The 27938-nt window shown below is 42.0% G+C and overlaps 2 protein-coding genes across 3 annotated transcripts in view; one reads left to right on the forward strand and one right to left on the reverse strand.

Moving 5' to 3' along the window:
• On the reverse strand, positions 1–27929 carry LOC107153989 (cytochrome b5). 2 transcript variants are annotated; one of them, XM_015499579.2, is made up of 5 exons: positions 27682–27929; positions 7804–7932; positions 5976–6005; positions 1805–1839; positions 1–365 (listed from the first exon to the last, which is right to left on the reverse strand). In XM_015499579.2, the coding sequence occupies exons 1-5, from the start codon at positions 27808–27810 to the stop codon at positions 284–286; spliced, it is 405 nt and encodes a 134-aa protein (XP_015355065.1). In that variant the 5' UTR covers positions 27811–27929; the 3' UTR covers positions 1–283. The 2 variants fall into 2 exon arrangements, with proteins under 2 accessions (XP_015355065.1, XP_048662611.1); XM_048806654.1 differs by lacking the exon at positions 5976–6005.
• Positions 26724–27938, forward strand: part of CUNH18orf63 (chromosome unknown C18orf63 homolog) — a 47644-nt gene continuing 46429 nt past the window's right edge. The window contains 1 exon segment of the mRNA XM_048806702.1: positions 26724–27004. The gene's annotated coding sequence lies outside the window, so the exon portion shown is untranslated.

The raw sequence follows: 27938 nt of genomic DNA on the forward strand, positions 1-27938 counted from the left end.
TATATTTTAAAAGCCAGATATATTTTTATAAGATCATGCTTACAATAAGTAAATTACACAGTGAGAAAACATCAAAACAAAGCTGATGAATAAAAAGGCACATTTGAAAAGTTTAAGAGTAGAAAGAACAGTTCTTTTCATTTTGTTTCTAGTGTAGGAAGAAGAGGAACATATTAAAATTATTTTTTCAGGCGAAGGTTTCTGTCAGTCGAAGTAATTAACACTGGCTTCTTTTCTCGTTTTTCCAAAGCAGCCTTTTTCTTCTACGGCTTCTGAGAGTCGTTCAGTCCTCTGACATGTAGAGGTGATACATCAGGGCTACAGCCAGGGCTGAGATGGCTGGGATCACCCAGTTGGTCCACCAACTAGAAAGATGCAGGAGGTGTTCAGTGCAGGAACTCAAATCCTTGCTCCTTGTAATAAAAGGTTACTGTGGGGTTTTTCTCACCTCTATAACCAATTTAGCTTAAAAGGCAACTTAGCTTTGCTAGAATTGAGGTGAGCACAGTCAATGAGTGCCTGAGAACACTGGCAATTGCTTTATCCTGCTAGCTTTAACCTATTTCCACAAACTTTATACAGAGAGACTCTCCCAGGAATAGGGATTTTCTTGTGGGCATGGACTACAGGTTATGAATTACAAGGTAACAAAAGTGAATATTCCTGACATGTTTTATTCTACTCACATACATTAATTAAGAATTTCAAATGACATGAAGTGGAGAATCAGAAGGCCAAGGTTCACAGAAGGGTGGGCCGTCAGCCAGCTCGAAGCCAAGGGCAGGTCAGGTAGCCTGAGCTGCCCAGTGAAGGCCTCCGGGACACAGGAGTGCTCCGGTTGCTACTTTCACGTCAGTTTCAGCACTCTGAGATTCTGTTTTTAAAACCTAATCTTGATACCTGTGCTTGGTGGATTTAAACTTGAAGAACTGCACATACAGAGTTCTGAGTCAATGATCTACAGGCTTAAATTCACAGAAATGCATGACCTACATATTGTTCAGTTTTGAAGCATATAGTTTGGATTGACTGTCAATTACAGATGATGGGTCAAATCAACAACAGAATGGAAAGAGCTTCAATTTAGACATGAACCTTTAAATTAATCAGCTCACTCAAAGCTCAAGCTCAGTATAAAGAGTTGAAGTACGAAAGAAATAAGTGCAACCTTGGTCTCAATGAGGCTTTTCAGTTCCCTTTAGGAGGAAGCCACACGTCAGTGAAGAGCAGGTGAAGTACTGGCAGTGGGAATGGGAATATTGCAGAACACTAGAGATGGGGCGGTTAAATTTGACAGGGCCAAATACAAATATGCTGTTTTGAGCTTGGTCAAAAAGGGGCTGGGAGCCATAATATAAGTCAATAAGGCAGAGCTGCCAGAAATGTTAATAAAGAAATCTGGTCTTGAAAGCCAGTAACGTGACACTCAGATTACTGGTTCAGCTTCAGGGCCTACTAATGACAAAGGAAGGAATCATGCCCAGGGAAATAGGCACCACAACTGAACTTGACCATGGGCCAAGAGGGAGGACAAGGGCCTCCGTCTGGTGGAGCAGCCATGGGACTGGTTACTGGAAGGGCTGTCACAGGGGCAAGACCTGGGGTCGCTGTGGAGAGTGTGTGCCACCGCTGCAGCTGACAGTTCAGAATGGCAAGCCCCACAGAGCAGAGCCTGTCGGCCCCAGGATGATCACTGAGGAAGCCATGGGAAGTCAAGTACACAAGTTATCAGGGAGAAGCCCCATCTACCTCTGACTCAGGAACCCTCCACCCACCATCGCTGTAGAAGAAAACCACCACATACCTGGAATTAGACTCAACAGTAGTAATAAGAGATTCCTGGAACACAAGAGAAAAAGTTAAAGCAGTGTCCAAGCATTTATTCCATTAACTGAACACCTGTTTTAAAATATGACCAGAGTACTTTATTCAATGTCATTTTTAAAAAATGTTGAAAAGGAAAATTATATTATAAACCTCTTTTCACTAAAATCCTAGCTTCATCAATTTCCCCAGAACACAAAAGTTTAAGAATTACGTATTTAAATTATCTAAGAATATAATCTAGATAATTTAAAAACATCAAATACTAACTCTGATTTTTTAAAACATCCTGCACACAATAGGCACCTAAAAGCTTTGACATAGAAACTAAAAACAGAGACACGGAAACACACACACAACCCCACTGTCATCTCTACGAGGGGCAGTTCAGCTCTTCAAAAACAAGAAATACTAGTAAAAACAAATTATTTTGTTCAAATCTTGCAGGATATTAATGTGTATCTAATTTAAATTAAATATATGTCAACCAAAAAGAAAAAATAAGAGCTATCAGTTCAAGTTCTAACATTCTACCATGTTTTCCCAGCCTGCTTTGACTCTGACCAGACAGTACCAGCAAGATTCCTGATGGGCCTCAGGGACTGCTCCGCCTGACTGCCAAATAAACCCTGTTTTATCTTCCAGTGCCTTTCAGAGCAGCTCCTCTCTGAGTACCATAAAGTGAGCTGACAATGTCTCTGGAAAAATGCTAAGTTCTCCAAACAGCTGAAAAACTAAGGCTCGGTAAAACATGAACTTCTCTGGGCTCAAGGTCATGTTAAGAAGCATTTTTAATATTCCACACCAGCAAAAGTATTAGTGCTTCCAACAAAAGTGGCCATGAAGGAGGCAGCTTCATCAGGTCCTGCCTGCAGTTCCCAGCAGCACAGGTATAAGCATTAGTGAAGCAGTCAGCAGTCTGCAGGGAGCACAGCTACACTCTGCAAAGCACCTGGAGACTCCAGGAAAAGGCAGAAGCCCCTCAAGAAAGTGCAAGCAATGCAGCTATGAAACCGACCAACCTTGAAACATCGCCTTTAAGATTCCTGACACAGTGGGGAAAAAATTAGTCATTTAAAAGTAAAACTTTATGTTTATTATCTATTTAAGCAATTTTAAATCTCAGTGTCTTTAAGAAGTATTCATAACTATTACAAGATTTTTAAAATTTTGTTTATGCAAATAAAATTTGCAGACATACTGAAAACCATCAAAATATGCAAGTAATTTTACTACAGTTAAAAGAAAAACATACTCAGTTCTGAAACCAACAAGCTCGCTAAAGGTCAAACAGTACTATCACACTGAAAAGTCAGGCATAAACAGCAAACAGAAGGCAAACATCAACACACACCACATCACACCAGGCACGAGCATGTACGTTTTACCAAACTTGCTGAAAGCTCTGTGTAACCTCTCCCTACCCTTCTTGGTTGCCATAAGAACTAATGTGAAAACACTGCTATAAAGTTAGAACGCTGCTATGTTAAAACACAGCTAGCACATCACCACAAGGAGCAACAACAATTCTATAAGGAGCAGAACCTAAAGAAAATCATGTAGCTTCTTTCTTATTATCTTAGCCCTATAACCCAGGATGCTTGAGAATTAAAGCAAGCTCGAAGTACCACTTAGCACCTGGATGAAAAGCAAGTTGCTTTAGTGACCACTGCTCTGTGGTGCCTCAGTTGAGTTTGGAGATGAAGCTATCAGATCCATCCACGATGAACAGGGAGAGAAGACTCTAGCCTTTATAAAAGCTCCCCACCTGTTTACTCCTGGAGTTAATACAGGTTAACAACTAAACTGGTTAAGTCATGTATAATGACTTATGTAAATCAATGTTATGACAAGCTCCATATATAAACATGCAAAGCCCAACAAACCATTGCTAAGTCAGTGTCATCTCATGTATAAGTTCATCTAGCTTAGCTCAGTCCTTGGTCTTTCTATGGCAGACTTTCTCCCTGAAAATACTGAGAGTGATGCTTCATGTGAAGCCCAGAGCCTTCAGAAGCTTAAGCCATTGTGTCCCATCATCCCAGATTAAAGCTTAAATATAGTATATATTAGACTTACATAATAATGAGAGTATAATTATAATATAATACTGCAGATGAGCTCTAAATTATTATTTCCAACCTATTTTAATGCACCTTCTCTCCCTGAAATAGTTGTAGAATTGCAAACTTGGGACTTCATGGGTTAAGAGACTTCAGCTGACAAGCCTTGGGTGTGTGCTAGACTCCATTCTGGATCTGACTTTGAGCAAGACAAACTTCATTGTCTTTATCACCCTTGGCAAGTCTGAGGATCTTACAGGGACACTGTAAGAGCCACAGAGAAATTCATATCACAATGATTTGAAAATTATAACCAATAAAGGGTACTTTCTCCATAAGCAAAGCTGATAGATTTAATTAAAAATGTATAATTTCCCTGTCTACGAATATCTTAAACTTGGCAATCTGATATCAAGCTTTCCCTTGGGCAGATTTAAGCTAATAATCTTTGGTACGTCTTGGTACATCTCACTTCACAACTCAACTAGACATTTTAAGAAGCAATGTGGTTTTTTTTTTCTCTTTTATGTGGTGTTAGGGATCATACCCAGGACCGTGTGTGTGCCAGGACACCATTTGACCACCATGCTACATTCCCAGCCCAAGCAGGTAACATTTTAAGATCAGACCACAGAGGACATTTTCCAGACTAGAGACAGATGGCAACTCAGATACGTAAGTAAAAAACATCTAAGGTCCCTCTTTTCTTCTGGTAAACTGAAAGCACAAGGAAGACAGATCTAGAAAAAGTGATAATATTTCATCTGCCTCTCAGACAGCCAGCAAGTTCTTGCCACACCCTCCTTCAGCTATGTTCTAATTTAAGCAAAACCTCCATAAAGGGGCTTAAAAAAAAACTCAAAAGTTGATATACCTATAAGGTCTCTGAAGAGAGTAACTGTATCTAGTTTTAAAAGTTCCTGTGCTTAAGACAGGAGTCAGATCTGGAAACTAGAGTGGTGAGGCTCCTCACACCCTTGTTTCCTGCAGCTGAAAATGACTTTGCTTCAAGGTTATTAACACCCTGAACACCAGGCAGGAAAATCAAGGGTTCTATGCAACTGTTGCAAATGCCACTTAAAGTTTGAAGTCTATTTTGAATCTTCCTGGAGTACTCATGTCACCAACACGGAACTTAAGACTTTTTGAAGAGGGAAAAAAGAAAATATAAATGAAATGTCATTGTACCAAACAGCACTACCCAAGGCTTTCACTGTACTGATTGTTGAGGTGAAGATGGCCTTTACACTTACGCTACTGAATTGATAACTTTGTGTTATAAATTAAAGACAAAGTCCTGTGGCCACAGCTAGGCTGTGAGTTCACCAGTTTTTGGTACAAGCTTAGTGGAGTCTTGTTTGTGCTCTCTACAGAAAACCAACAGTATACCAAAATGGAAAAATCATACTTTCCATCATTTGAAGCAGATTTTCCTCCTCAGTTCTTTAATCACAGGCTGGCAACCACTTTGCCTGCATGCACTTCTCAGGATCTTCTGCTATTTCCATCAATTCTTACCCCAGGGTTATTTTCAAATACAGAAGAGATGGTCAGCTCAGAGGTGAGAGCTAGGAATCAGAGTGTAAATGAACGCATACTGCACACTCAGTACACCCAGGAGATGCCGAGAAGGAGACAAGGGCAGTGGCCTCAAGGATGTAGGTGGAAAGGCCTCCACTCAATCACATTTTACCTTCTCTGAAAGAAAGGCTTCTGTCAAATCTTCTAGTTAAGAAGTGCTAATAGCTTTTCATAGTTTTAAAATCTATTTATTTATTTAGTTAGTTAGTTTTTGCAGTGCTGAGGTTTAAACCAAGTGCCTCCTGCTTGCTAGGCAAGCACTCTACCACTGAGCTGTACCACCAGTCCTCAAAGATATTTACTGATAATTACAATGAATAGCTCAAGTATTGAGAGTTATATAAAATAAACACACAGCTGTCCTCAGAAAACACCAACTGATCCATACTAATCTAAAGTACACAAACCTTTGCAGGTCTCAGAGAGGTAAAAGACCTTTGTTTGACAGATTTTAAATACAATGAAGATACTGCCATCCTCTGACACATTTGAGAAGGCCACACTTACCGAAGGCTTGGCTAACTTAGATCTGTCATCCTGAAAAAAAAAAAAAAAAAATTAAAATGAAGTGAAAAAATAAGGAACATTGAAAAATAATAAACTACCTACAAAAAGTGCTCACTTTTAATGAGATTTTTTAAAAAACATTATTTAGTAACTAGCAATTTGGGTTTAATATTCAGCTGTTAAACACAAAGTTTGATAAATCAGGCTTAACAGCTAAAAGGAACAGCAGATTCAGTGCCAAAAGGTATTTTCTATCTGGAGTTTCACAGTTCAGAATGGCACTATGACAGTTCCATTACTCTGTGGACCGTGTGTTCATTTATTAGACTTGGACTAAGACCTTTAACTCAGGGAGCAGCTGAAAACATAACTCTTCCCCTTTCCTCTTGAATTCCCTTGAAGATGCATATCTATCCCTTAGTCATGTGATATCCTCCATGAATCCCTGCGATCTCCCGATTGTAGGGTCATAAACTATTTAAACCTCAGTTGAGGCTGTCAAAAACCCAGGGTGTGCAAAGACTGAGCCAGGGAAGCCCTGCAGGCTAGCGAAGCAGAAGCACCAGAGCCCAGGCCTGAAACCTGCCCTCCAAACCCTGTGGCACAGGACTGCACAGAATAAGGATGGGCTGGGCCATGTTTAAGGACAGACCTCACCAATTACCACTAATTCACTTCTGGGACACACGATGATGAAAACATGGGCAAATAAATCCCCCAGATAATGAAGCCAACTCCCTCACTACATATGTCCTACCACCAAAGACAACAAAATCTTCCCCACTCAGTGGAAGTTGCTCTAAAGGATTCCTACTCCCAGGCCTTCGACAAAGCGCCTCTTTAACGTTTCCCTCATTCAGTCATTACAGGAAGCATAGTTTACATGAAATAAAACTTTTCATATTTTATTAAAAAATAGTTCCTCAGTTTGCTCACTTAAAATGAAGCTACTGGAAGATATCTGTTTCTCTTTAGTAAGAGCCGGCTCCTGGCAGCTCTTCCGCCCCTGGCTGGCTACTTGTAACACACCAGAGCGAGGGAAGCAGGAAGGGGCCGGGCACTCTCTCTCAAGGGGCAGAGCCTGAGTCCCCCTGTCTACTCTGAAAAGCAGAGAACTCAGAGACATCCTCCCAAGTTTTCAGTTACATTCCCACAATTTAGGTGACACTTAGGTGATAGGCAAGTAAAGTTCCACAAAGTCATTTAAAACTGCCACAGAAGGGCCTAAGTTCATATCATAGCCCCGAGTTTATATAAAATGCAAAAGCAGCCAGTTTTTTTCCAAAAGCCAGCCAATGGACTAGAACCAAAGCCAACACTCCCCAAAGTCTTGGGTAAAGTGAGGAGGATAATATGCTAGTTTCACATGAGGCACAGCTTATTCATTTAACAGAACACAATTTCAGAACCATGTTTAGAATTAAAATATTCTCAGACTAATGAAAGTAGAAGAGAGGTTTCTTAAGAAAAATATTTTGGTGGAAAAAAAAAAAAACAAGAAACAAAAAATGTCATACTGGGTTGATACCTCCACCTTTTAAAATTTACTGCTCCATGGACTTTCAAAGACTGAGAATCGCTCCCCAGAACAGGGCCTCGGCCAGGGCATTCGGACTCTAAGTGTCCATAAAAAACACAATCACGAAATGCAAAGACTTTAAGATCGATTTACTGATGCCAAAAATGTTGTTCTAAAATCAGGAGGATTTGTTTTTGCTTTATTCCTTTCTAAGTTCTGTACAGATTCAAATCTAAACTTAGGTAAGGTCAATCGGTAGCCTTAAAAAGGAATGAGAAAAACTCCCCTTCCCCTAAAAAAAGTCCTTACTGGATGAAGCTCCCCGATGATGAACGTCTTGGACAGTTCTCTAGCATCAGTAGAGTGCCCGACATCCTCGAAGTTCTCCGTAGCATCACCCCCAGCTTGTTCTCTTAAGACCTCTTCTCCACCAGGATGCTGTTCAAAGGGCACATAGAATGCAAATCAGTATTTTTTCATACAAATGAACAAAGGAAGCAGCCAGCTTATTTAGCCAGTGCCTCCTCCAGAAGTCACAGGTGGTGATGTGTGACTGTGTCCATGTGTGGGTTAGCCATATTCCTCTGCACTCAGTCTGCTCTGTGAACGTGTAGAGCCTTCCTCCATTACGATGTCACACCTGGAAGAACTTTAGGCAGGTTCAGTTACATCTGTTTTGCTTTTCCATTAAGTTCTCAAAACTGCCCCCTTTCATCTGGCCCAATCTATTTCTTAAGTCTTCCACCTGAGACTCCACCGCCTACCTGTGACTGCTTCAGTCTAAGTGTGGAATTGGGAGAGGCTGCTGGCCTGAAAATGATAAGGGGTGGGGCAGGGTGGGCAGGCCGTTTCCCTGCACAGATGGCCCTGCTGGACAGACTGTTGACGCTCTGCCTGGGCAGTGCAAGCTTTCCAGAAGGAGGAAAAGGAAAGCAGGTAATTTGTCCAAGATGCTGCCATCAGGCTAGGGAACAACAGGGCAAAGAGCTCAGAGGTCAGCTCTACGAGAAGCGTGGGAAGAGCCTTTTGTGTGACAGAAGCATTTTAGTGCTTTTAGCTGCTTTAATTGGTAAACAAAGGATGATCATAACAGCTAGGGGGATTTTTTTTCTCTAAGATGATTGACAAGGGGGTCCAGTCACTGAACATAGGTGACAAGATCTAAAGATCTCAGGCAAGGGAAGGAGTTCTCAGACAAGGAAAAAGAAAATAAACTTCTTAAACTGAGTTTGAGTATCATCTCAGATTCAAATTCACCCTGGCTTTAAGTAAATCACCTAGAAGAGGCCAACAACTGAACAAAACCAATCTCCTCTGTATAACTGACTATAGTCAGTTCTTAATTTCTCCCAATAATGGGAGACAGAGGCTCTGTGCTACTGTAGAAAAGTGGATAATGATTCTGTTTTGAAATTTGTTCCTGCTCCTTCTGGGAGAGACAGTGCTGGCTAGTAATTATCACTCACTATGTGAACTTGGGAAAATAACAGCATTTAGCTCACATAGTTTTATAGGCTAAGTATGAATATATGTATCTGGTACATATCATATGTTTAATAAATATTACCCAGTATGTTTTTAAACATTTCCAACATCACTAAGGATCTTTCCTCAATGTATTCTGAAATAGTGACATATTGGGTCAGCATTTCCCAATTTCCAAAGTGTCTTCCACGGGGGTCATTTAGATTACACACCCCCTGTGATGAGCACACTGGAGCTACAAGCAGCTAAAGGGCTTAACTTGAAGCCAACTTGAAGCTTCTGGATGCAGCACCCAGGCTGGGGCAGTCAGAACAAGGCTGGGTTGATTCTGCAATAGACTGCACAGAGAAGAAGTGAGGTGGGATTCAGAGTGACTCACTTACCCAGGGGTGAATGGACATGGGAGTGAGATGGAGATGGGGGAATGGGTGAGAGAGATGGAGATGAAGAGGGGTGAACGGGTTAGAGAGAGATGGAGTGAGATGGAGGGGGTGAATGAACATGAGAGATGGAGAGTGATAGAGAGGTGTGAATGGACATGAGAGACGGAGTGAGATGGAGATGCGGGAATGGGTGAGAGAGATGGAGATGAAGAGTTGTGAATGGGTGAAAGATGGAGGGAAATGAAGAGGTGTGAGTGGTTTTAGAGATGAAGCCAGATGAAGAGGTGCAAGTGGGCTCTAGAGACAGAGCAGATCACAGGACTTTCTGATAGTCAAGGTGGTGGGACAAAGAGGCAGCACCAGGATACCTCCAGTGCTTGTTTCATACAATTGAATAGACAATGGTACCAACTCCTGAGCAGAGAACAAGAGTCTTGAAAAGAGACCAGGTTTAGGAAATAAGCCGATTACTAGAACACCTCCCAAATACATGGTGTCTACATATATCATTAGCTTGTAATTCCTTTGGTGTGCTTTTTCAAAATCTCAACTTTATGTTACTCAAATATATTTTTGCTCCTAACAGCACATATAAAGCAGGAAAACTAATATAATATTGGAAATAGAAGAAGTAGTTTTATTTTTTCATCTATTATTTAAGGGTTATTTATAGGAAAGTAAAAAGAAATAGGTTTTAAAAGATTAAAGGTTAGAATCATCTACAATTCATAAGACATTAATTTCCACATTTCGACCCAGTTATAGATACTCCCAAAGAAGACTTAGTACAAGCTGAGCATTCCTAATTCAAAAATCCAAAGTCCTCCAAAATCCAAAACTTTTTGAGCAACAACATGATGCCACAGTGGAAAAAAACACATCTGACTTCATGTAATGGGCACAATCAAAACATAAGCACACTAACAATATTTTAGGCTACACATATACCTTCAGGTTACATGTATAAGAAGTATATGAAATAAAAAAACTTTGTGTTTAGACTTGAGGTCCTATGCCTAAAATACCTCATTATGTGTATGCAAATGCTCTCATCCCAAGCATTTCTAATAAGGGACACTGAACTTATACCTCCCATATTATAAACATTTAATGTTGGCTTCCAGCTCCTGAAATCACAGCTGGCTATACTGTTCATGGTATGAGAGTGTTCAGCAAAATTTCCCACAGCGGAAAGGGATGATGATAGCGTGGTCTAGGCTGGTTGAACAAAGGAGGTGCAGAGAGGAAGAGGTTGAAATGCCTTCTTCACTTAACTTCCAGAACAGGCTCTCCTAGCTGCTACCCAGGCCACCAGGACAAACCCAGTCTCTACATGCAAACACAGGAGCACCCTGGGGCTCAGTCGTTGGCCATGTGCCCTTCTCTACCCATAGGAGTTTTCCTGGTCATCTTATCTAGTGATCCACTTCAAAAATCATCTAGCCCCTATTGAATGAAGTTGAGTAAAAACCTCTGACTTCCCCAGCTCCAGACTCCTCCCATGTACAAGTCTACTTAACACCTTCATTCAATATTCAATACACATCACATACCATGACCCAAATGTTTCACAGACAAGCCTTGGGTGATTAACTAAAGAGGACAGGTTTCCATCTTTGCCATTTCTTACACAGCCCTCCTGTTCACTGGGCATTCCTGGGGGCTGCCAGTTTATGCTTCAGCAGTCCTCAAATTTGCCAAATTCATTTCCCATGTCAGAAACTTCCTGCTTGGGATGCTCAGCTACCAGACCCTTGTAAGACTTCATCTCACTCACACTGTGCTCCAATGGCAACTTTTCAGAATCCTGCCCTGACTTCCCCATCCCAAGTGGCCCACCCCATAACCCTGTAACACCTTCTCTGCCTAGTCTTGTTTTTCTTTCTATCAAAGCACTTATTACTGTCTGACATTATATTCCATGTCAATTTCTTTGTAAGATTCATGGGGACAGAGACTTTTGTCTGTCTTGTTCATTACTATTTCTCCTATACCTAGTTCAAAGCCCAAGTATTTGTTAGATAAATGAAGGAGATAAATAGGTCTTTACACATTGATTTTGGAACTATAACATATAACCAGCTCAGTGGTTGATATGAACTTGCTCTTTCATTTCAACCAGTTCATACAACCCTCCTTACCTCAAACTAAAATAGTTCTTACCAGTCAGTTCATGACTTCATACTTAATCAAAAGAATGCCTTGTACTGCCTGCTATATACAAGGCATTGTGTGGGACACAGGAAGTACATGAAAAACTCAATGTGATGGATTCTGAAGAATTCATTTGGGGTAAAAAAAAAAAAAAATAACAGAAAAGACCTGTGGCCTTCTCTGATACAGCTTCACAGTTTTGTCTATCCATGAATGACCCAAGGGGTCTTAAAAATGGAGTTTCTTTGTGTGCACTATTACCACTATGGCACAAATAAACCGTGCTCACTGTGACAGCACAGAAGAGCCCCTCAGCTCCCTGGTATGTTATACTCTCTCCAGCACCCATGTCACAGGGCAGGCAGATGACTCTCATCTCTTTTCTAATTTAAAAAAAAAATTCCCCCCAGCTTTATGAAGGTATAATTGACATATAAATTTATTTATACCTCTGGTACACAGTGTAATGTTCTGACATACATATGCATTATGAAATAATGCAATCAAGCTAATTATCCTATCCATCACCTCACACACTTATTGATTTTTTTTGCAGGGAGAACATTAAAGATCTACCCTCTTAGCAATTTTAAAGTATATGCCATTATTAATAACGTCACCATGCTGCACAATACATCAGCACAAAGCAAACTGCTCTGGAAGAAAAAGCTTCTGCCAACTGACTCACTCCACAGGAGAGGCCAACATTCAAGGTGCAGATGACCAAGGACCAAATGACTGCTCTGCGACTATGGTACAGGTTTTAGATCAAGCCAGACCTGTTTTGCCACCTTGCCAATCCTAGGGCATTAAAAGGTAAGAAAAAGTTCTTGCCTGTATCATGCAATAAAAGCTTACATAACATGGTTTATTTATATTAATGTAATGCAAATGTAAAAATTTATGGCTTGGTTGTTATAGTCACTAAAGATCTAAAGTAGTCTCTTAACCTTTTCAGTTACACTGTATTTGAGAAATACAGCTGTCATCATACTTGTAATACAAATAAATAAGGCAAGAAACAGAATGTTAAATGAAGGATATCAACAAATTCAAAGAAAAGATAAGTCATTTCAGTTAGCAACAAAATAAATCTCAATATGCTGAATGACAGGGAAAATAAAGTTATTCTTCTTTTCATTAACTGGTCAATCCAATTAATAGCATTTGCTGAGCCTGTGTGGTATGTGATGATATAAAAGGTACACACTTGGCTTCCCAATTTAAGAGCTTTTAAAAAAGAATAAAATATTATGAAACTGAGGAATTATTCCACTGCATACAAACATCCACAATGAATTAAACACTATTTACAGACCTCCATACAATGCTAACAGATTCCCATTTTACCTTTCATTAACAGTGCCATGCAAATATTTTCTGATAAACACTGCTGAGTAACCTGCTGTGAAAAATCAACACGCTTGGAATTATGATCAACATATCACCTTTCTTATTAAGTACGCTATGACCCCACCCGCTCCACCTATTTCCAATAAGCCCTAGTGGTAAAATTTTGCTTTAATCTGAAAAACACTGAATGTGGGAGGAACCCTTCAAGGGAGATGCCAAGGTTATCAGGGTAGCTCCAAACATACACGTCCCTCAAGGACTGTAAGAATCCTTCATAACCCATTTCTAGGAACCTCAATGAGAAGACACATGGCCTGACTGAACTACAGAGCTCAAAAGAGCCCAATTTTTCATACACAGAAGGAAAAAATAGTATCAGAATAAAATAGCTGAAAGTGCTCCGTAAGAGCTCAACTGTACAAATACATTAGGTGCCAGCTACAGAATAAGAATAATTGTATAGAATAAGTACAATTATAAAGACATGATCTTGGGTTACTTATGTATGTCAAGAGGCCAAAAAATGATATAATAGCAAATGAAAGTGATGCCTCAAATCCTTTTTAGAATGAGGTCAAAGAGAAATGTTAATTAAAAGAATGTGCCTTATATGATATGTCAAGAGCTTTGTAATGTTTTGAACAACTAATAATAATTAAAAATAAAATAAAATAAATTTGCAAGTGTAAAAGGAAAAAAAAGAATGTGCCTTGTTAAAGATTTCACAGTATCCAGGATTTTTAAAACTGCAGGAAAATTCTATTTCATAATTAATAGCAGGCACTAAAAGTATATCTATAAAAACTGAAAAGACATAAAATAAATTTAGATGCTACTCCTGATACAAATGATTTCAATAAATCACAAATTCTTAATATGAAGGCAATAATCTCAAGGAGAAAGATGTTGTTAGTATAGTCAGACACCCCAGATTCAAGTATGCAGCCTGCAATCACCATTTATTTACTCAGAAACTGCAAACAGTTTCTAGGCCCATTCTTCACTTGTTTGTTTTTACCATCATTTGAAATTTCCTTAGACTCTCTATAAATAAAATGATTATATTTTTGTAATTATCCTTGCATATATGTTCCCCTTTATCACAAATAACTTAAGAAGACTGTCTCTGACTTGATTTAGAATAGTATTTTTATTTAATGGTTGTCCTTAACCCCTAGAATTCCTATACTTAAGTATCTTTGTGAAAATGCCAAGGTGAGATGGTGTTTATGCAACAGGAAAGCCTTGAACTCTTGTAGATGAAATCAAGTGGGCTTCTCATACAATGCACTCCTTCAGTCACCGGCTGCTGTCCCTCTCTCCTGTCCTTACCCACTAGTAGCCCTCTTACACATCATGGCTGGAATAGTCATCCTAGAAGTATTTTGAATTTTTTTGTACCCTACCCCAAAATAATGAATTTCTGCAGCCAAGGCAAATGCCTCTTGAATTTCTCATTTAAGTGATGACTTTTCTAAATGGCACAGGTGTCTTCAACAGAATAACCAAATCCAGTTGGGCAAGCCTGCTCGTTGTTGCTCCAACGTGTTTCTCCCTTCCTCCACAATACTTTAAACTTTTAGTTGAGAATAGCCAGTCAGGAGAAATACTAAGTATTTCCCAGCCTCCCCTGCAGCTGGGTATCCATGTGATTACGTTCTGGGTAATGGAGGCAAGCAGAAGTCTGTGGGACCTTCACAGACCTCCCATTTCTTGCTGCTCCCCATCTGCCCTCTTCTTCGTCCTGCTGCCTGGGATGGGGATGCTGCCCTTAACATCAGAATGAGGGGCTTGCCCCAGGCTGGTGGGGAAGGGGGTGAGACCTGCGGACCCACAACCTGACGGACCCAGCTATCACACAGCCTTGGCGAGCAGCTGGCTTCTTGATGACAGTGCATTAACTCCACCCTTGCTTAGGCACAGTTATTTGGGGTTCCTCTGAATTATACTACACCAACTATTTACCGAAGTACACTGATTGTGGGAGGAACAAAAGACTCAAAATGTGAAAACCCAATTCAGAGCAACTGTCTTGACACAGATCAAACCATCCTAACTGTTAAGGGAACATCTGGATTAGTGACTCAACAGCTTAGAAGTCTAAAAATGAAGGAAGTTTTGAAAAATGATCCAGGCCCCTTGGGACAGCTGGAGTTCGGATAGAGGGAGCAGACGAGGCGAACAGCCACGGAGGAGCCGGAGCTTGAGCGACAGCCGGCAACGCGCCTGGAGTCACGGTAGAGGTTAGAAGAAAAGCAGCTACACAAGGCCGGCACCGTGTGGGGCACGAGCAGAGCCGCACCGACCTAGAGCGGGCGCCCGCACGCCTACAGGAGGACGACACAGTCGGCCAGAGCCGCACGACACCGGGCGCGGCACTCAGCCGTACAACACCCCGCGCCACGGCGGCACGGCAGTGTCGTGGAGCATGGCACCATGGCGGCACGACACTGTCGCACACCACAGGTCTATCCCTGGCTCTGGCCCTAACAGTGAATCCCTCCTAACTTCCTGAATAATCTGACCTCACTGCAGCTATAAACCGAGGTCTAGAGCCAAAATCTAAGTGAAGGTTAAAAGCCCCCAAAGTTTACAAGGGCCTCAGAGACCAACATCCTAAATGTACAGATAGGGAAAATGGGACCCGGAGAAGTGGTGCCCACGGTTAATTCAGGCGGGAGGCAGTTATCTCTTATAAAGTTCCTCAATAAATATGCTATGGGAACTTCGGAAGGAAATCTCTCTTACTTTCTCTAAAACTCAAAAAATTCTTAACTTGCTCTATGTTCCTGAAATTCATCTAGAAAGAACGATTCAAAAGATGCTTCTAAATTAGGGCTACAATTGGCTACAGGGTGCCCCTGTAAGAATGCCAGAAGTCACAGACACTTATTATACAGTACTGCAATGTGCATCAAGTCGTGTCCTGTCCTCTGAGGGTTTGCTTAAACAAGCAAAGACTGAACAACACACGTGCACCAACAAAGGAACAAACAAAACCTTTGCCACTTAAATGTAATCCTCTGTGAACCCAAAGTCCAGCAGTTCTGGAGTTTTACCTGGGATCTTTCTTTCCAAACACTTAATACTGCCAAAAGAGGTGAAGCAAAAAGATTGTCCAAAAACAATGACTAGGCAAAAAAAATAATAATAATAATTAAAGAGATATCTGCACTAGTTAAAGCAAAAAATACAAGAGTTTGGAGGACAAACAGTTCATACAAGATTTAAAATGAAATAAGATAGCCTATTCAGTTTTTTTTTTTTTAAATCATTTCTGGATTCCGTTTTCCTAAGACAGCAAAGGATTATGGCCTCAAAACTGAGTTGAATTTCATGAGACTGCCACCTGCTCAACCTGTAGAGGAGTTACCACCTGAACATGGCATGGATTCACTTTCTCACTGAAGGCTAACAGCATTGCCTGAATTACTTCTTCCCATTCATTTTGAAGATGCAGGATGAAACTTTTTGCATGAGGCTCATCTATGGACTCAACCAGCTGGCTCATGAGGCCCACACACTGAGACTGCTACAAGATGGTAAAATCACAGCCCCACCCTCAAGGAATGAGACGAATAAGGGAACTGACAAATAATAGCTAAACATAGTGAGTACTAGGTACAGAAGCCATAGCACAAAAGACGCAGCAGAGAAAGGACCAGTAGGAGTTTGGCAGGTGAAAAAGGAAACATATCACAAAGGCCCGGAGGCAGAATATAATGGCCTTGTTGTGGAGGAACCACAAGCAGGTTATCTCTTATAAAGTTCCTCATAAGTTATCTTAAACGTTATCTCTTATAATTTATCTTATACATAAGTAACAGTAGAAGACACATGGGTGACTTTATGTGAGGCAGGTAAGGACTCCGGTCTCCAGTGGAAATTAATCTGAGACAGTGAACAGGAAGGGAGCTCCCTAGAGTTTTGCTTGGGATTTTTGCATTTCACAGCCCAAAATAAGTCATCCAAAGTCTCCCATTCTGTTATCTTCTAGTTTCCAACCTGGTGGGGAGTGGGGTGGTGGGGGGGGGGAGGATTAGTCCTGGGAAGTAATGAAAAGTAACAGTTGATAACACTTAGCAAAGGCAGACTCTGCATCAGAAAATGTCCTGAGCATGTATGTTGCCCTTTGAGCACAATAAGCATGAAGCTGGGTGTTTTACAGAGGCAGAAGCTGAAGCACAAGGTGACAGAGCTGGTCAAGGACAATCTGGAATTAAGTCAGTGTGACCCCAATAAGTCTCCACACCACTGTGTTTGCTGAGAGGACCATACTTCTCTGAAATCTGCCAGCACAAACTGAAACACAGTTAGATCTTTGTCCCTCCCCTCAGGAAGTCTATCTGGCAGCCACACACCCTCCCTCCAGCCTCTCCAGAGGTTTTCTGGGCATCTCTTTCCTGTTTGGGGTTGCCCTTTACATCTTAACCAGATCCTACAAGTATAAAAATGTGTTGATAGTTTATTCACTAATGTTTGGCTTTCAGGGGAGTAGAACGTACTTGGAAGGAAAATCAAGCATACATCACCCAATACCTTGCACATAACTCTTTGCTATATAAATTATCAAAATGTTAAGCAAACCCTTCTAAACTATAGAGAAAATTAAATTATATAATTAACAGAATGTAGAATATCTGGCATATAATATTGATTTGGTTTCTTTCTTCCCTGCCAACACTTTGTATTGCCACTAGGAATTGTGTATACTATCTGGCACATCCTGGCTCCTATGAGTTGTTGAAGGACAAGTCTAGCACCAAACCCCAGTGGACCCCCCTTCTTACCAACTCACTTCAACATTAAGAGATTTCTATGAATTTAATCAGCTAACCTGATTCTACTAAGCCATACAACAAAGTCACAAGATATCTTAAGAATAATGAATCTTCCTACTTGAGATTATTCTTCAGGGTCATTTAGGGTGAGGACAGAGAGAGAATGCAGATGCTAGCTTGTGAGTTGGCAGTTATCCCAACGATAATTGATAATTTTTTCCTTGACAAGGGGAAGCAAAACTCTTTGCTGAGAGCCAGGGCGGAGTCTGTATGGCCCCTGGCATTTTGCCAACAGTATTGATTGACAGGCGAGGCATTACTATCTGCCTCTGCCGCAACTTTTGAGTTCTCGCACTATTTTGGAGTTCTCATGGGGATTTCCGGGGATTCCCCGAGAGTTCCCATTGGTTGGGGAAGTGCAGGAGGAGGGATTTCCGGGAGAGAGATTTCGGGCTGGGGTTCCTGGACATGCCTCCTGGCGTTTGGGAGGATTCCCTGGGAGCTGTGTGAAGTGTTTTCCTGCAGTTTAAAAATAAAGTTTGTTCCTGCTTCAGTGGCTCATGATTTGTGCCCAGCCAGACTGCGGCAACTCTTAGTTGGTTTTAGAATTGAAATAGTACATGTTTGGCCTAAAATGTATCATGAGTCAAAGATAACTTTGTGTTTGTTCAGTATACCCTGACCAATAATTTTTTAAATTCCACATTGTAAACTTGTTTTTTTTTAGGTAAGATAAAGCAAATGAGCTCATTGGAGATGTAATTACAGCTCTGCTTCCTGAAGCCCCCAGTTTTGACGGGACGACTTTGGCGTGCAGGGAAGGACTGAGGCCAGGCCAGCTTCTGAGGGACATGAGCAGGGGAGCACCATGCATCAAGAGCTGGCAGGCTGGTGACAGGCACAATGTGCCTCTTGATCTGTGGCTCTACCTTACTAAGAATAAACAAAGCCAGTAAAACCAGGTCCCAGAAGCCAATGATTATGACTTGGAGGGGACTGTTACTCTGTCTAGGATCCATCTTGAGAGAGAGTGGCCAGATGATGAGATGACAGAACCAGCTACACTAGGTCAAAGGTGGAAGGAGAGGAGGGTCAAAGAGGCACATGTCTACCTTTTCTTGATTTTCCCTCCATACCAAATAATTAGACCTTTTTCCTTTTATGTCCAGTATTAAGAATATAAATTGAAACTGGCAGTGGGGCAAGACAGAATAGAAAACAAGCTGCCAGGAATCAGTCTGGCCCAAGAGCCATTTTGCATCAGATTTCTAGCACTTCATACTCAAACTATTTATACAATCAATCAGTACTTACTGAATCTTTTCTATGTGGAGCATCATTCCAGGAAATTGCATATATCAATGAATAAAACAAAAATTCCAGCATTCATGGGGCATACAAATGTATGGAGACAGATGAGCAAAATCCTACTAAGTAAATTCCACAGTATGTTACAAGGTGATATGTGCTGTGGAAAGAAAATAGAGGGCTGGGGGTGTAGCTCATTGGTATGCTGCTCGCCTAGTATTGGTTCAATTCCAGCACTGGGAAAAAACAAACAAAAAACTGCAGGGTAACGAGGCTGAGGAGTACAGGGGCTAGGGAGACTTCCAGCTTTAAATGAGGTGGTCAGGAAATACCTAATGGAGGAGATAGTTAATTCTCAAAGGAGAAAAAGCAGGTTATTTGCAGGGCACAACTCTTCAGGGCAAGGGACTTAAAATGGATGGTATTTCCATTATCATGTCTAAGAACTCTTTAATCCTTAATCCTAGTCTTATCAAAAAGTTTAACCTTTTTTATTTAGATCTCAGATCCATTTTGAGATGATTTTTATATGAGGTATGGACCTGTTAATACAGGAAAAAAAGCAGAAAGTGGCTGAAGAAGTGTCTCAGTGTGGGATCAGAACCCAATGCACACACGAGGCTTTGTGAGGAAGAGACAGAAATGTGTTCGCTCTGAACTCTCTTCTTTTTTACCTCACAGGAGCCTTGCTAATGTCAATCCTGTATTCCTTGCTCTGTGATTATGTCACAATCCAGACTTTCCTATTAAAGTCCCATTAGTGCTAAGTGCTACATCAATCCTCGGTACAGAACTTCAGACAGTAACTGTAGGACGAGATCACATAATAACACTAGCACATGCCATCTGTGTGAGAAAAAGGAAGCACAATGTAGCAGTACAGAATGGGTTGGCCTCTCCATTCCTCCACAAGCCTCTCCTCTTCTCCCACTTAAGGATGAATGGCACCTGCCACGTGCGGGGGCACCCAGCAGCGAATAGGACAGCCAAGAAGCCATAGATCTGGCACAGAAAGACAAGCACATCAACCAGGAAAGCATCAGATACTGACTGCGGTGGTTGCCAGCAGAGACAGAAGACAAATGCAGGGCAGAAAATTCTTCATGGGAAGGAGCTGCCACCTGAAGGGGGCAGGGACCAAGGGGCAAGCAGAGAGGAAACTAGAATAAGGTTTCAAGGTGGAAACAAGCTCTGCTGGTTTAAGAAACAAAGAAAAGAGGATAATATTACTAGCTGAGGGGGAGAGGCAGACAGAGTCCAATCACCCAGTGCTGCCTAAACCAGGGCACAGATATGGGATTTGATTCTAAATGTAACAGGAAGTCATTGAAATGAATTAAGCAGAGAAATGACAGTGCTTCACAGATGGAGTTTCTTTGTTTTCCTTCTAGACTACATTCCTTTTTTTTAATATTTATTTTTTAGTTTTAGGTGGACAGAATATCTTTATTTTATTTTTATGTGGTGCCAAGGATCGAACCCAGTGCCCCGCGCATGCCAGGCGAGCGCGTTACCGCTTAAGCCACATCCCCAGCCCCTGGACTACATTCTTTATTGGAATTATAGCATCTGCTACACAAGCTGAAAGCTCATAAGGTTATCACCAACTTGAGGAAACCAATGAAATAACTGAGGGCTTCCTCCAAGGATCCCGTGAGAAGAGCAAGAAATACAGGCAGGACACATCAGGCCATCCACTGCAGGCTAGAGAACCCTGTCCTGAACTGTGGTGTGGTGAACATGAAATGAGGGTGCTGCAGGAGGCAGGCAGGACACAGCTGGGCCCAGTGAGGGGTCACCAGATCTCCACAGGAACCAGCCCTCCCAGGGTCTTTCCTAAAACAACTTATGACCTCCCACACATGCCTGACGTCCCTGTGAACAATCTCCTTCCTATCAAAACCATTTAGAGGCACAGGGGTCCAGGACTCTGTCGACAATCCCCTGTGTGAAGCTGGGATGGCTGCTTCCTTCATCTTCTAGAAGGCAACACAGCAGAAGAGAGCACATGGAAGAAAGGCCCATCTTACCCCCGCTTTTCCCCCATGGGTTTTGTTTTTGTTCCATTTTACATCACCACTGGCCTTTGCTCTCTGGTTCCCAACAGGGTGCTCCCAAACAGGGGCCAAAAACCTCAGAGCAAAGAGAAGTAACTCGGTGCCAGTGGACAGTCTCTCTCTTTAGAGCCGTGCTGGTTGTCTACAGATCTCAGGTCTCAGGGGTGCCGGCAGCAGTGAAGAGCCAGGGCTGTGCTCCCTCCTTACTGTGATTTGAACAAGTTACAAACTTCCCTTGCCCATGTTTTCTCACCTTTAAAAAGGATAAGACCACTACAGTGACCTGGGAGAATTGTTTTGAAGATTAAAAGGACAACTGCAAAAACAGTTTCATGCATAAACACTCAGGGTACAGCAAATGTCCACTATTGCTTTTATAACTAGCTCACTGGATGGAGATCTTTATGGGGGGAGGGAGGGATTATTGAATGGCATTACTTAACACTTCCTAAGGAAGACAGAGGGGGAAATCAGGGGATAAATTTTGTGTTGTGGCCAATGGTGGACATAAATAGTTCTGCCAATAACAAATGGGTGAGAAGAAATAAGTTGTAAACTGATCCTGTCCCCCAGCCCTCAGTCCTCTACCTACACAGGGACTAGAGCTGTTCTGTTTCAAATAGGCTATATCCCCAGCCAGCCAGGAGGCACCCTTGACTGAACCTGGAAGGTGTAAGGTCACCTTCCCTCTTCCTCTCAAGTCTCCACCCCACCCCTAATATACACCCAACTTCTGACCCTCCCCAACATTAGTGCTGGTTGGAATGCCATTATCTTGTCATGGGCCCAACTAGAGACAAAATTCTACGGATAGCAGAAAGTAGCTTCTACCATCACCCGCAGAGGTCAGCTCTCTGACACCTCTGAAGCCATTTGACAATAGGCTGCACAGGCCGGATTCTATGTGGCCAGCAAAAACTTGAGTTTGCCCCACCCAATCTTTACTCATTCTCTTGGTTCTCATGTTAGAATTGAGCAAAAGGCACAAGAGGCCAGTTAATAAATACACTTAAGTGTATACTCCCAAGGAAACTAAGTTTAAAAGTAATAGAAAAAGTACAACATACTTGATTAAGAAAGAGGGCATGGCTTTGAGCCACCGCTAATGAGACTCCCGTTTGGTTTTCCATCCCCTCAGGCCACTTTTCTGATTTGGCTTTGGCCCTTAGACTGGGAAATGGACTGGTGCTGGTAATGATGGCCAATTTTTTCATAGGATGGGGCAAGGTATTTTGTGCTGTTGCTGTACTTTTAAGATAATTTTTATGCTAAAGATGTTAAAAATTTTTTCCATATATTTCCCCCAAAATATTCAAGTAATTTAGGAGAAAAGGTGGCTGAATCACAATCAAGTTTCTCAGTTACTAGGAGAACTAAGACCCAGGGAAACACACCTGCTGGCAAGTCACAGCCTAGGGAGCCTTGGTCATATGCACCCAGAAACCCCACCCAAGATTCGCCATAAGGAGGCAATCACAGGTGGGAAACTACATGGCAAAATTCACATGAGAGGAGTGGTCACCTGAGTATGACCATCTACATAATGAGGAGGCAGCCAGGAAGGATATGATTACTGAGGTGGAATGGCATCCTCAACACAGCCTTCAGATTCCAGATCGGTATGGAGAATATCTGTGTCTATGTTAAACATTCCATGAGCAAGCATGTGTGCACAGAACTGTCTGGAAAGAGCTCACCAAACTGTTCAAGGCAGCTGCTTCTGGGAAGTGGAATTCTGAGCAGCTTTGATTTTCTTCTCTGTACTTTTCCACATCATCCAGTTGCTTACAAGGAGCATGTATTCCTTTTTCCAAAAGCATAAAGTTGTACATTTAAAAGCCAGAAAAGGGATGATTTCCCATTATGCATAGCACATATTTTGGGGAAATCATGTTTCAGGTGGTATCTGTATTTTGAATTATTTCTTTTACTGGTGAACACTATAATTCCTGAGAAGTGCTAGTGATCAATCCTAGGCTTTCCTGCATGACAGCTCTCTGACACCTCTGAAGCCATATGACAATAGGCTGCACAGGCAGGATTCTATGTAGCCAGCAAAAACTGAGTTTGCCCCACCCAATCTTTAACTCATTCTCTTGGTTCCCATGTTAGAATTGAGGTAAGTGCTCTACCCCTGAGCTACACATCCAGCTTTAAAACTTAAAAGTTTTGTTTAAACAAAATAGAGTCATTTGAATGCCTCTCTTTACATACTTTTTCAAGTATTTTCACACATACCACTTCTCCCAGTGTTCCCAGACTTGAGGTAGGCATGGGTGACAGAATAGTCCCTGCTCCATGTTCACATTCCCAAGGAAAGTAATTTGGGGAACTACCTACCTTGCTCAAGTTCTCTTTGAGAACCCTGAGACCAGGGCAGTTTTCCTAACCCCAGTTCAATACCTTCTCATGAACACTGAGTGCCACCACGGTCGCTCAGACCCCACTTAACTAAAAAGGCACTTAGCAGTTGTCTTCCATGGTTTGGAGGGACTTGCAGGATAATAGATACCCACAGAAAGTAGAAAGTAGGGTATTCCCTGATTTATCCAAACTGGCTAAAATAACCTGTTTACACTTCCTTATTTACAATTTTCATTCACTTTAAAGATAACCAAAAAGCAAACCAGTCTCAAGTGGTTTTTGTTGTTGTTGTTTTGTTTGTTTTTTCCTGTTTCAAAACAAAGTAGCAAAGTAGCCTCTTGGAACCTCTCCTCAAATGTAGCAATGGTTCACAAAAAGTTTTTAAAATAAAATAAAACACAGATAACATAGAACAGACTCACAGGTTCACATTCTCAAGGTGGCCATTGAGATGTGATTTTGTCACCTGTTTACCCAATATGTCTAAGCCATTGTTACCAACAATCCCTGAATATTTACCTCCTGTGGACTTCATATTGAGCCAAACTACGTATCTTAAATAATAATTAATAATATTCCATTTTATACTCAAAGGCACATGTAGCAATGGCAGCTTTTATAACATGAGAATCAGAATCCTATCAAACTTCTTTGTAAAAAGCAAAACATTTAGTATTTTAGACCTAAATATGATAGCCCTATCAAGGGAAGATATGTGTCCTTGTGATTTTCAGAATTAGATATGAATCTTAAATATCACATTCTTGTCCTGGATCTCAGGGACACTCAGAACCCTTGGTCTATGCAAGATAGACAGAGACCTTCCACAGAAAATAACAAAATGTGAAGTTCCTACAATAAAACCTGTTGAAAACTCTAAACTCAGACAGGAGTCAACAGCTTTTGCCATCAAAAGAACTTTCAAGTCAGCTACAAGACTCAGAATCCCAGGATTGCTACACAATGTTCCATAGAAACAAGTTTCCATTTTTAAAATAAAGGGAGGGGAGAAAACTTGCTTTATAAACATTTTCAGGGAGGTATTTCCTTCACAAGTTAAATACCCCTTTACTTGAAAACCAGTACCTAGTATAACTGTTATTACATGAAGCTTTCTTTTCTCCCTTCCACAGCTCTTGGAAAACTGAATAAATGCTGCTGCCCCAATTACAGAAGAGGATATACAAACCTTTTTTTTTCCCCTCATGGCTCTAATATTTAAGTTTTCATTTCATGAAACTGTTCCTCAAAATTCTAGAATCATTAACCTAGCTAATAATATAATCAGATAAACCAAGACTTGATCTTATAAATATAAACTAGATGTCAGGGCTGAAAAAAAAAATCTTTTAGTTCAAAATAGGTAGGCAATAAGGCTCCTAATCTGGTCAGCAGGTATCAGACAGTAACCAAACACTATTTAAACTGCCATAACCAATCAGCTCACCCTCCCTCTTAGCTTTCTGTCCCTCCCCCTAAACAACAGAACAGCTTTATTCCAGGACAGAGTTCACATTGCCCAATGATTAAACATCAATATGTGTTCTTGGCCAGAGAGATAATTTTTATAATATTCTCCTGTTTCCACATCATCTGCCAGATTTACACTGTTACCTACAAGATGTATGTTAAACACGAAGCCATATATGATGCTGCAGAAATAAAATCATGGCCCAACATTAACCCCCACTGAGGCAGGAGTAATAAATGAATACAAGCACCTGCCAATGAGGAATGTGTTTACTAAGCATGGTTTTGTTTAATTCTCATCATAACCACATGGAGTAGGCATGCAATCATCTCTTAATTTCACAAATGAGGAATCTGAGGCACAGAGAAGGTAAGCAGCAGGAGACTTCTGACATTACACCCCAAATTTTCTCAACAGGATGTGGGACATGAATTTAACCCTGACAGAAATGGAAACAGCCAGGAGAAAGCTTGTTCATAGGGACAGGTGAATTAAGAGTATACGAGGGCTGTGGCTGTGGCTCAGTGGTAGAGCACTTGCCTAGCAAGTCTGAGGCACTGGTTTTGATTCTCAGCACTATAAATAAATAAATAAATAAAACGAAGTTCCATCAGCAGTTTAAAAAAAAAGTATATGAGACAAATGACATGCCTGAGAGTTTGTTTCCGAGGTAGGAAGTCCCTGCCAATCATATCAGATAAATTAGGGAAGACAGATTATTCTTTAGTTAACAGGCTTCATGAAATTTCTGGAGCTTAAGTGTGGAAAAATCAGAAAAGGTCAGGGAAAAGGGGAAGAAAGCCAGACATTACGGGCTCTTTCCTCTGTTTTCAAGTTAGGTCTGAGATTAAACAGCTAAAAATAATGGAAATTGGAGGAGGGGTCTAGGGAGAAGGGAACTCTCCAGCAGAGTGAAAAAGAAGACGCATGTCTGTGTTTAAGACATGATCAGGTGCAGGAAGCAAACCTGGAGAAGCCTCGAGGCCCGGTATTCCCAGAGAGAAGCCTGGAGGCCATGGCCATGCTGATGGGTAGAAAGCCAGTAAAAGGACACTGCATGAAGTAAGAAAGTGTCACAGAAAGGAAAAACAAAAACAGGAAATGGTAAAGCATCCACAACAGGCAGAATCAGGAGGTCAACAGATCCTGATCCAAGATCAAAAGATCCTGTTTGAGGAAAGGTATAAGGTAAATTAGAATGGTTTCAAGAGAGTCAAAACACTCACTGTATCTTAAAATCCCAGAATTCCACATCCCATGAAAGAAATGAAGAACAGAGATGCACGTGGAGACTGAGTCACATGACCTGATGTCCTCAGGCAGGACTGTTAGTTCAGAAACTGTAAGGGCAAACACACTCTGTAGCTCCTCAGAGGGGAGGACAGACACGCAGATTGGATTCCACACTCTAAACCACTTCTAACTAAATCAGAACACTATTTTATCTTCAAATACTCTACCAAATAACAATTGAAGAATGAAATAACTTACCAAGAAATATCAACTTCAACCGTTCTTAAAAGAAAACTTTTTGTTGTTTTAAATTTTTTAAATATTATCTGCAAAACAAAAGTCCCTTGGTGCAAATTGTAATCCAGCTAAAATCAGCCCCCCACACCAAAAAAGAAAAAAAAAAAAAACCTGAATAATCCCTATCTCTAAACATTCTCATTTATTGTGTTGGGAGGGGATGGGGAAGTGTTCTGATTCAACCTGCCATCCAGAGACAAAAACAGAGGTAGTAAAGACAATTACCAGAAACGCCCCTTAGATTGTACAGCAAAAACTATACTATAACGCAGTGAATCCAATCAAAGAGATGTCTTCCTTTAAGTTAAGCAAAGTGACTTTACAATTCCCCACGTTGCTCAAGGATCAAGTCCCCCTGGCAGACTTTACAACTCTGCCTATCTCCTTGGTATTCGCTCAAACCAAACGCCAGAGTCCACCTCTCGCTTCAGGAGTCACACATTGAACCTCACTGACAAGTAAGAACTTGGGGTGAGGTGAACCATACTAAGCCCCTCCCAGGTGAAGACGGTGGGTGTAGAGGTGGAGAGTAAAGTGGAACTGCGGGTGCAGGAGAGAAGAAGGACAGACCGCACCCCTGCCTCTGACCCCAGGGCCCCTTCTGATGATCCCACAGCTCTCGGGGTAGGTGGTCTCCAACAGGCTGGTACCTGAAGCTCACTCCGGGAATAACACTGGTTGGTGGTCCTTTCCTAGATGGGGATCATTCTATTAAAAACACTTGAAATTAAAAAGGGATCTTTAAAAATTCTTGCGTAGCTGCGCCCTCTCCTAGGAAGTAGGGGTCCAGGCCACTACGCAGGGTCTCCGGAGCCAGTCCCCGCCCAACAAGTGCTCCAGCCCACACGGCGGGCTGCTGAAAAGGCTCGCGTGGCTGCTCCTCGGGGTTCTCCCAGGTGCGCGCACAGATGTGCAAACAGGGAGGCAGGTGTGCTGCCGCGGGAATCGCTCCCAGGTGTGCACTCACTCGGGGCGCAAACCCAGCGGAGTACACTCAGGCGCAGGTACAAGTGTGCAGTCACAGGGCGCGCTCCCAGGTGCGCACACACACAAGCGCACTCGGGGTGCAGACGCGGACAGCGCTTCCAGGTGTGCGCACCGAACGTGCGCACTCAGAGGCAGACGGGGAGTCCACTCGGGAGAGCAGACGCAAGTGTGCAATGAGTGTGGGGAGCGCTCCCCGCGTTCACACTCGGGGGCAGACTGGGCCGCGTCGCTGCGAATAACAGGTCACGCCAGGGAACCCCAAACCCCGGACTCGGTCCCCGTGCCCGGACGGGGTTCGCGCCTTCCCAACTGACCTCTTCCAGAAATTTAGTCAAGTCGTACACCTTGTGGTGCAGGATCACCCAGGTGCTTTTGCTGTTGTTGTGCTGCTGGATCTCTTCCAGGGTGTAGTACTTCACAGCCTTGTCCGACTGCTCGGCCATCTCGTACGAGTCGAGCCTCCAGGCCCTGCTCACACAGCCGTCCCGGGTGGAACACACACAGCGTCTCAGGCAGCTCCGCTCGGGACATTCCCGGAGCTCCCGGGCCGGGTGCCCCGGACGGGGCGGAG

The sequence above is a fragment of the Marmota marmota genome, unplaced genomic scaffold (genome assembly GCF_001458135.2).
Source record: "Marmota marmota marmota unplaced genomic scaffold, marMar, whole genome shotgun sequence".
Classification (NCBI taxonomy): domain Eukaryota; kingdom Metazoa; phylum Chordata; class Mammalia; order Rodentia; family Sciuridae; genus Marmota; species Marmota marmota.

Coding starts and splice junctions, on each gene's coding strand:
- LOC107153989 (XM_015499579.2), bottom strand. CDS start 27,810: ATGGCCGAGCAGTCGGACAAGGCTGTGAAGTACTACACCCTGGAAGAG. Junction 7,933..27,681: donor TGACTAAATTTCTGGAAGAG/GTCAGTTGGGAA, acceptor CCCTTTGAACAG/CATCCTGGTGGAGAAGAGGT. Junction 1,840..5,975: donor CTAAGTTAGCCAAGCCTTCG/GTAAGTGTGGCC, acceptor CTTGTGTTCCAG/GAATCTCTTATTACTACTGT.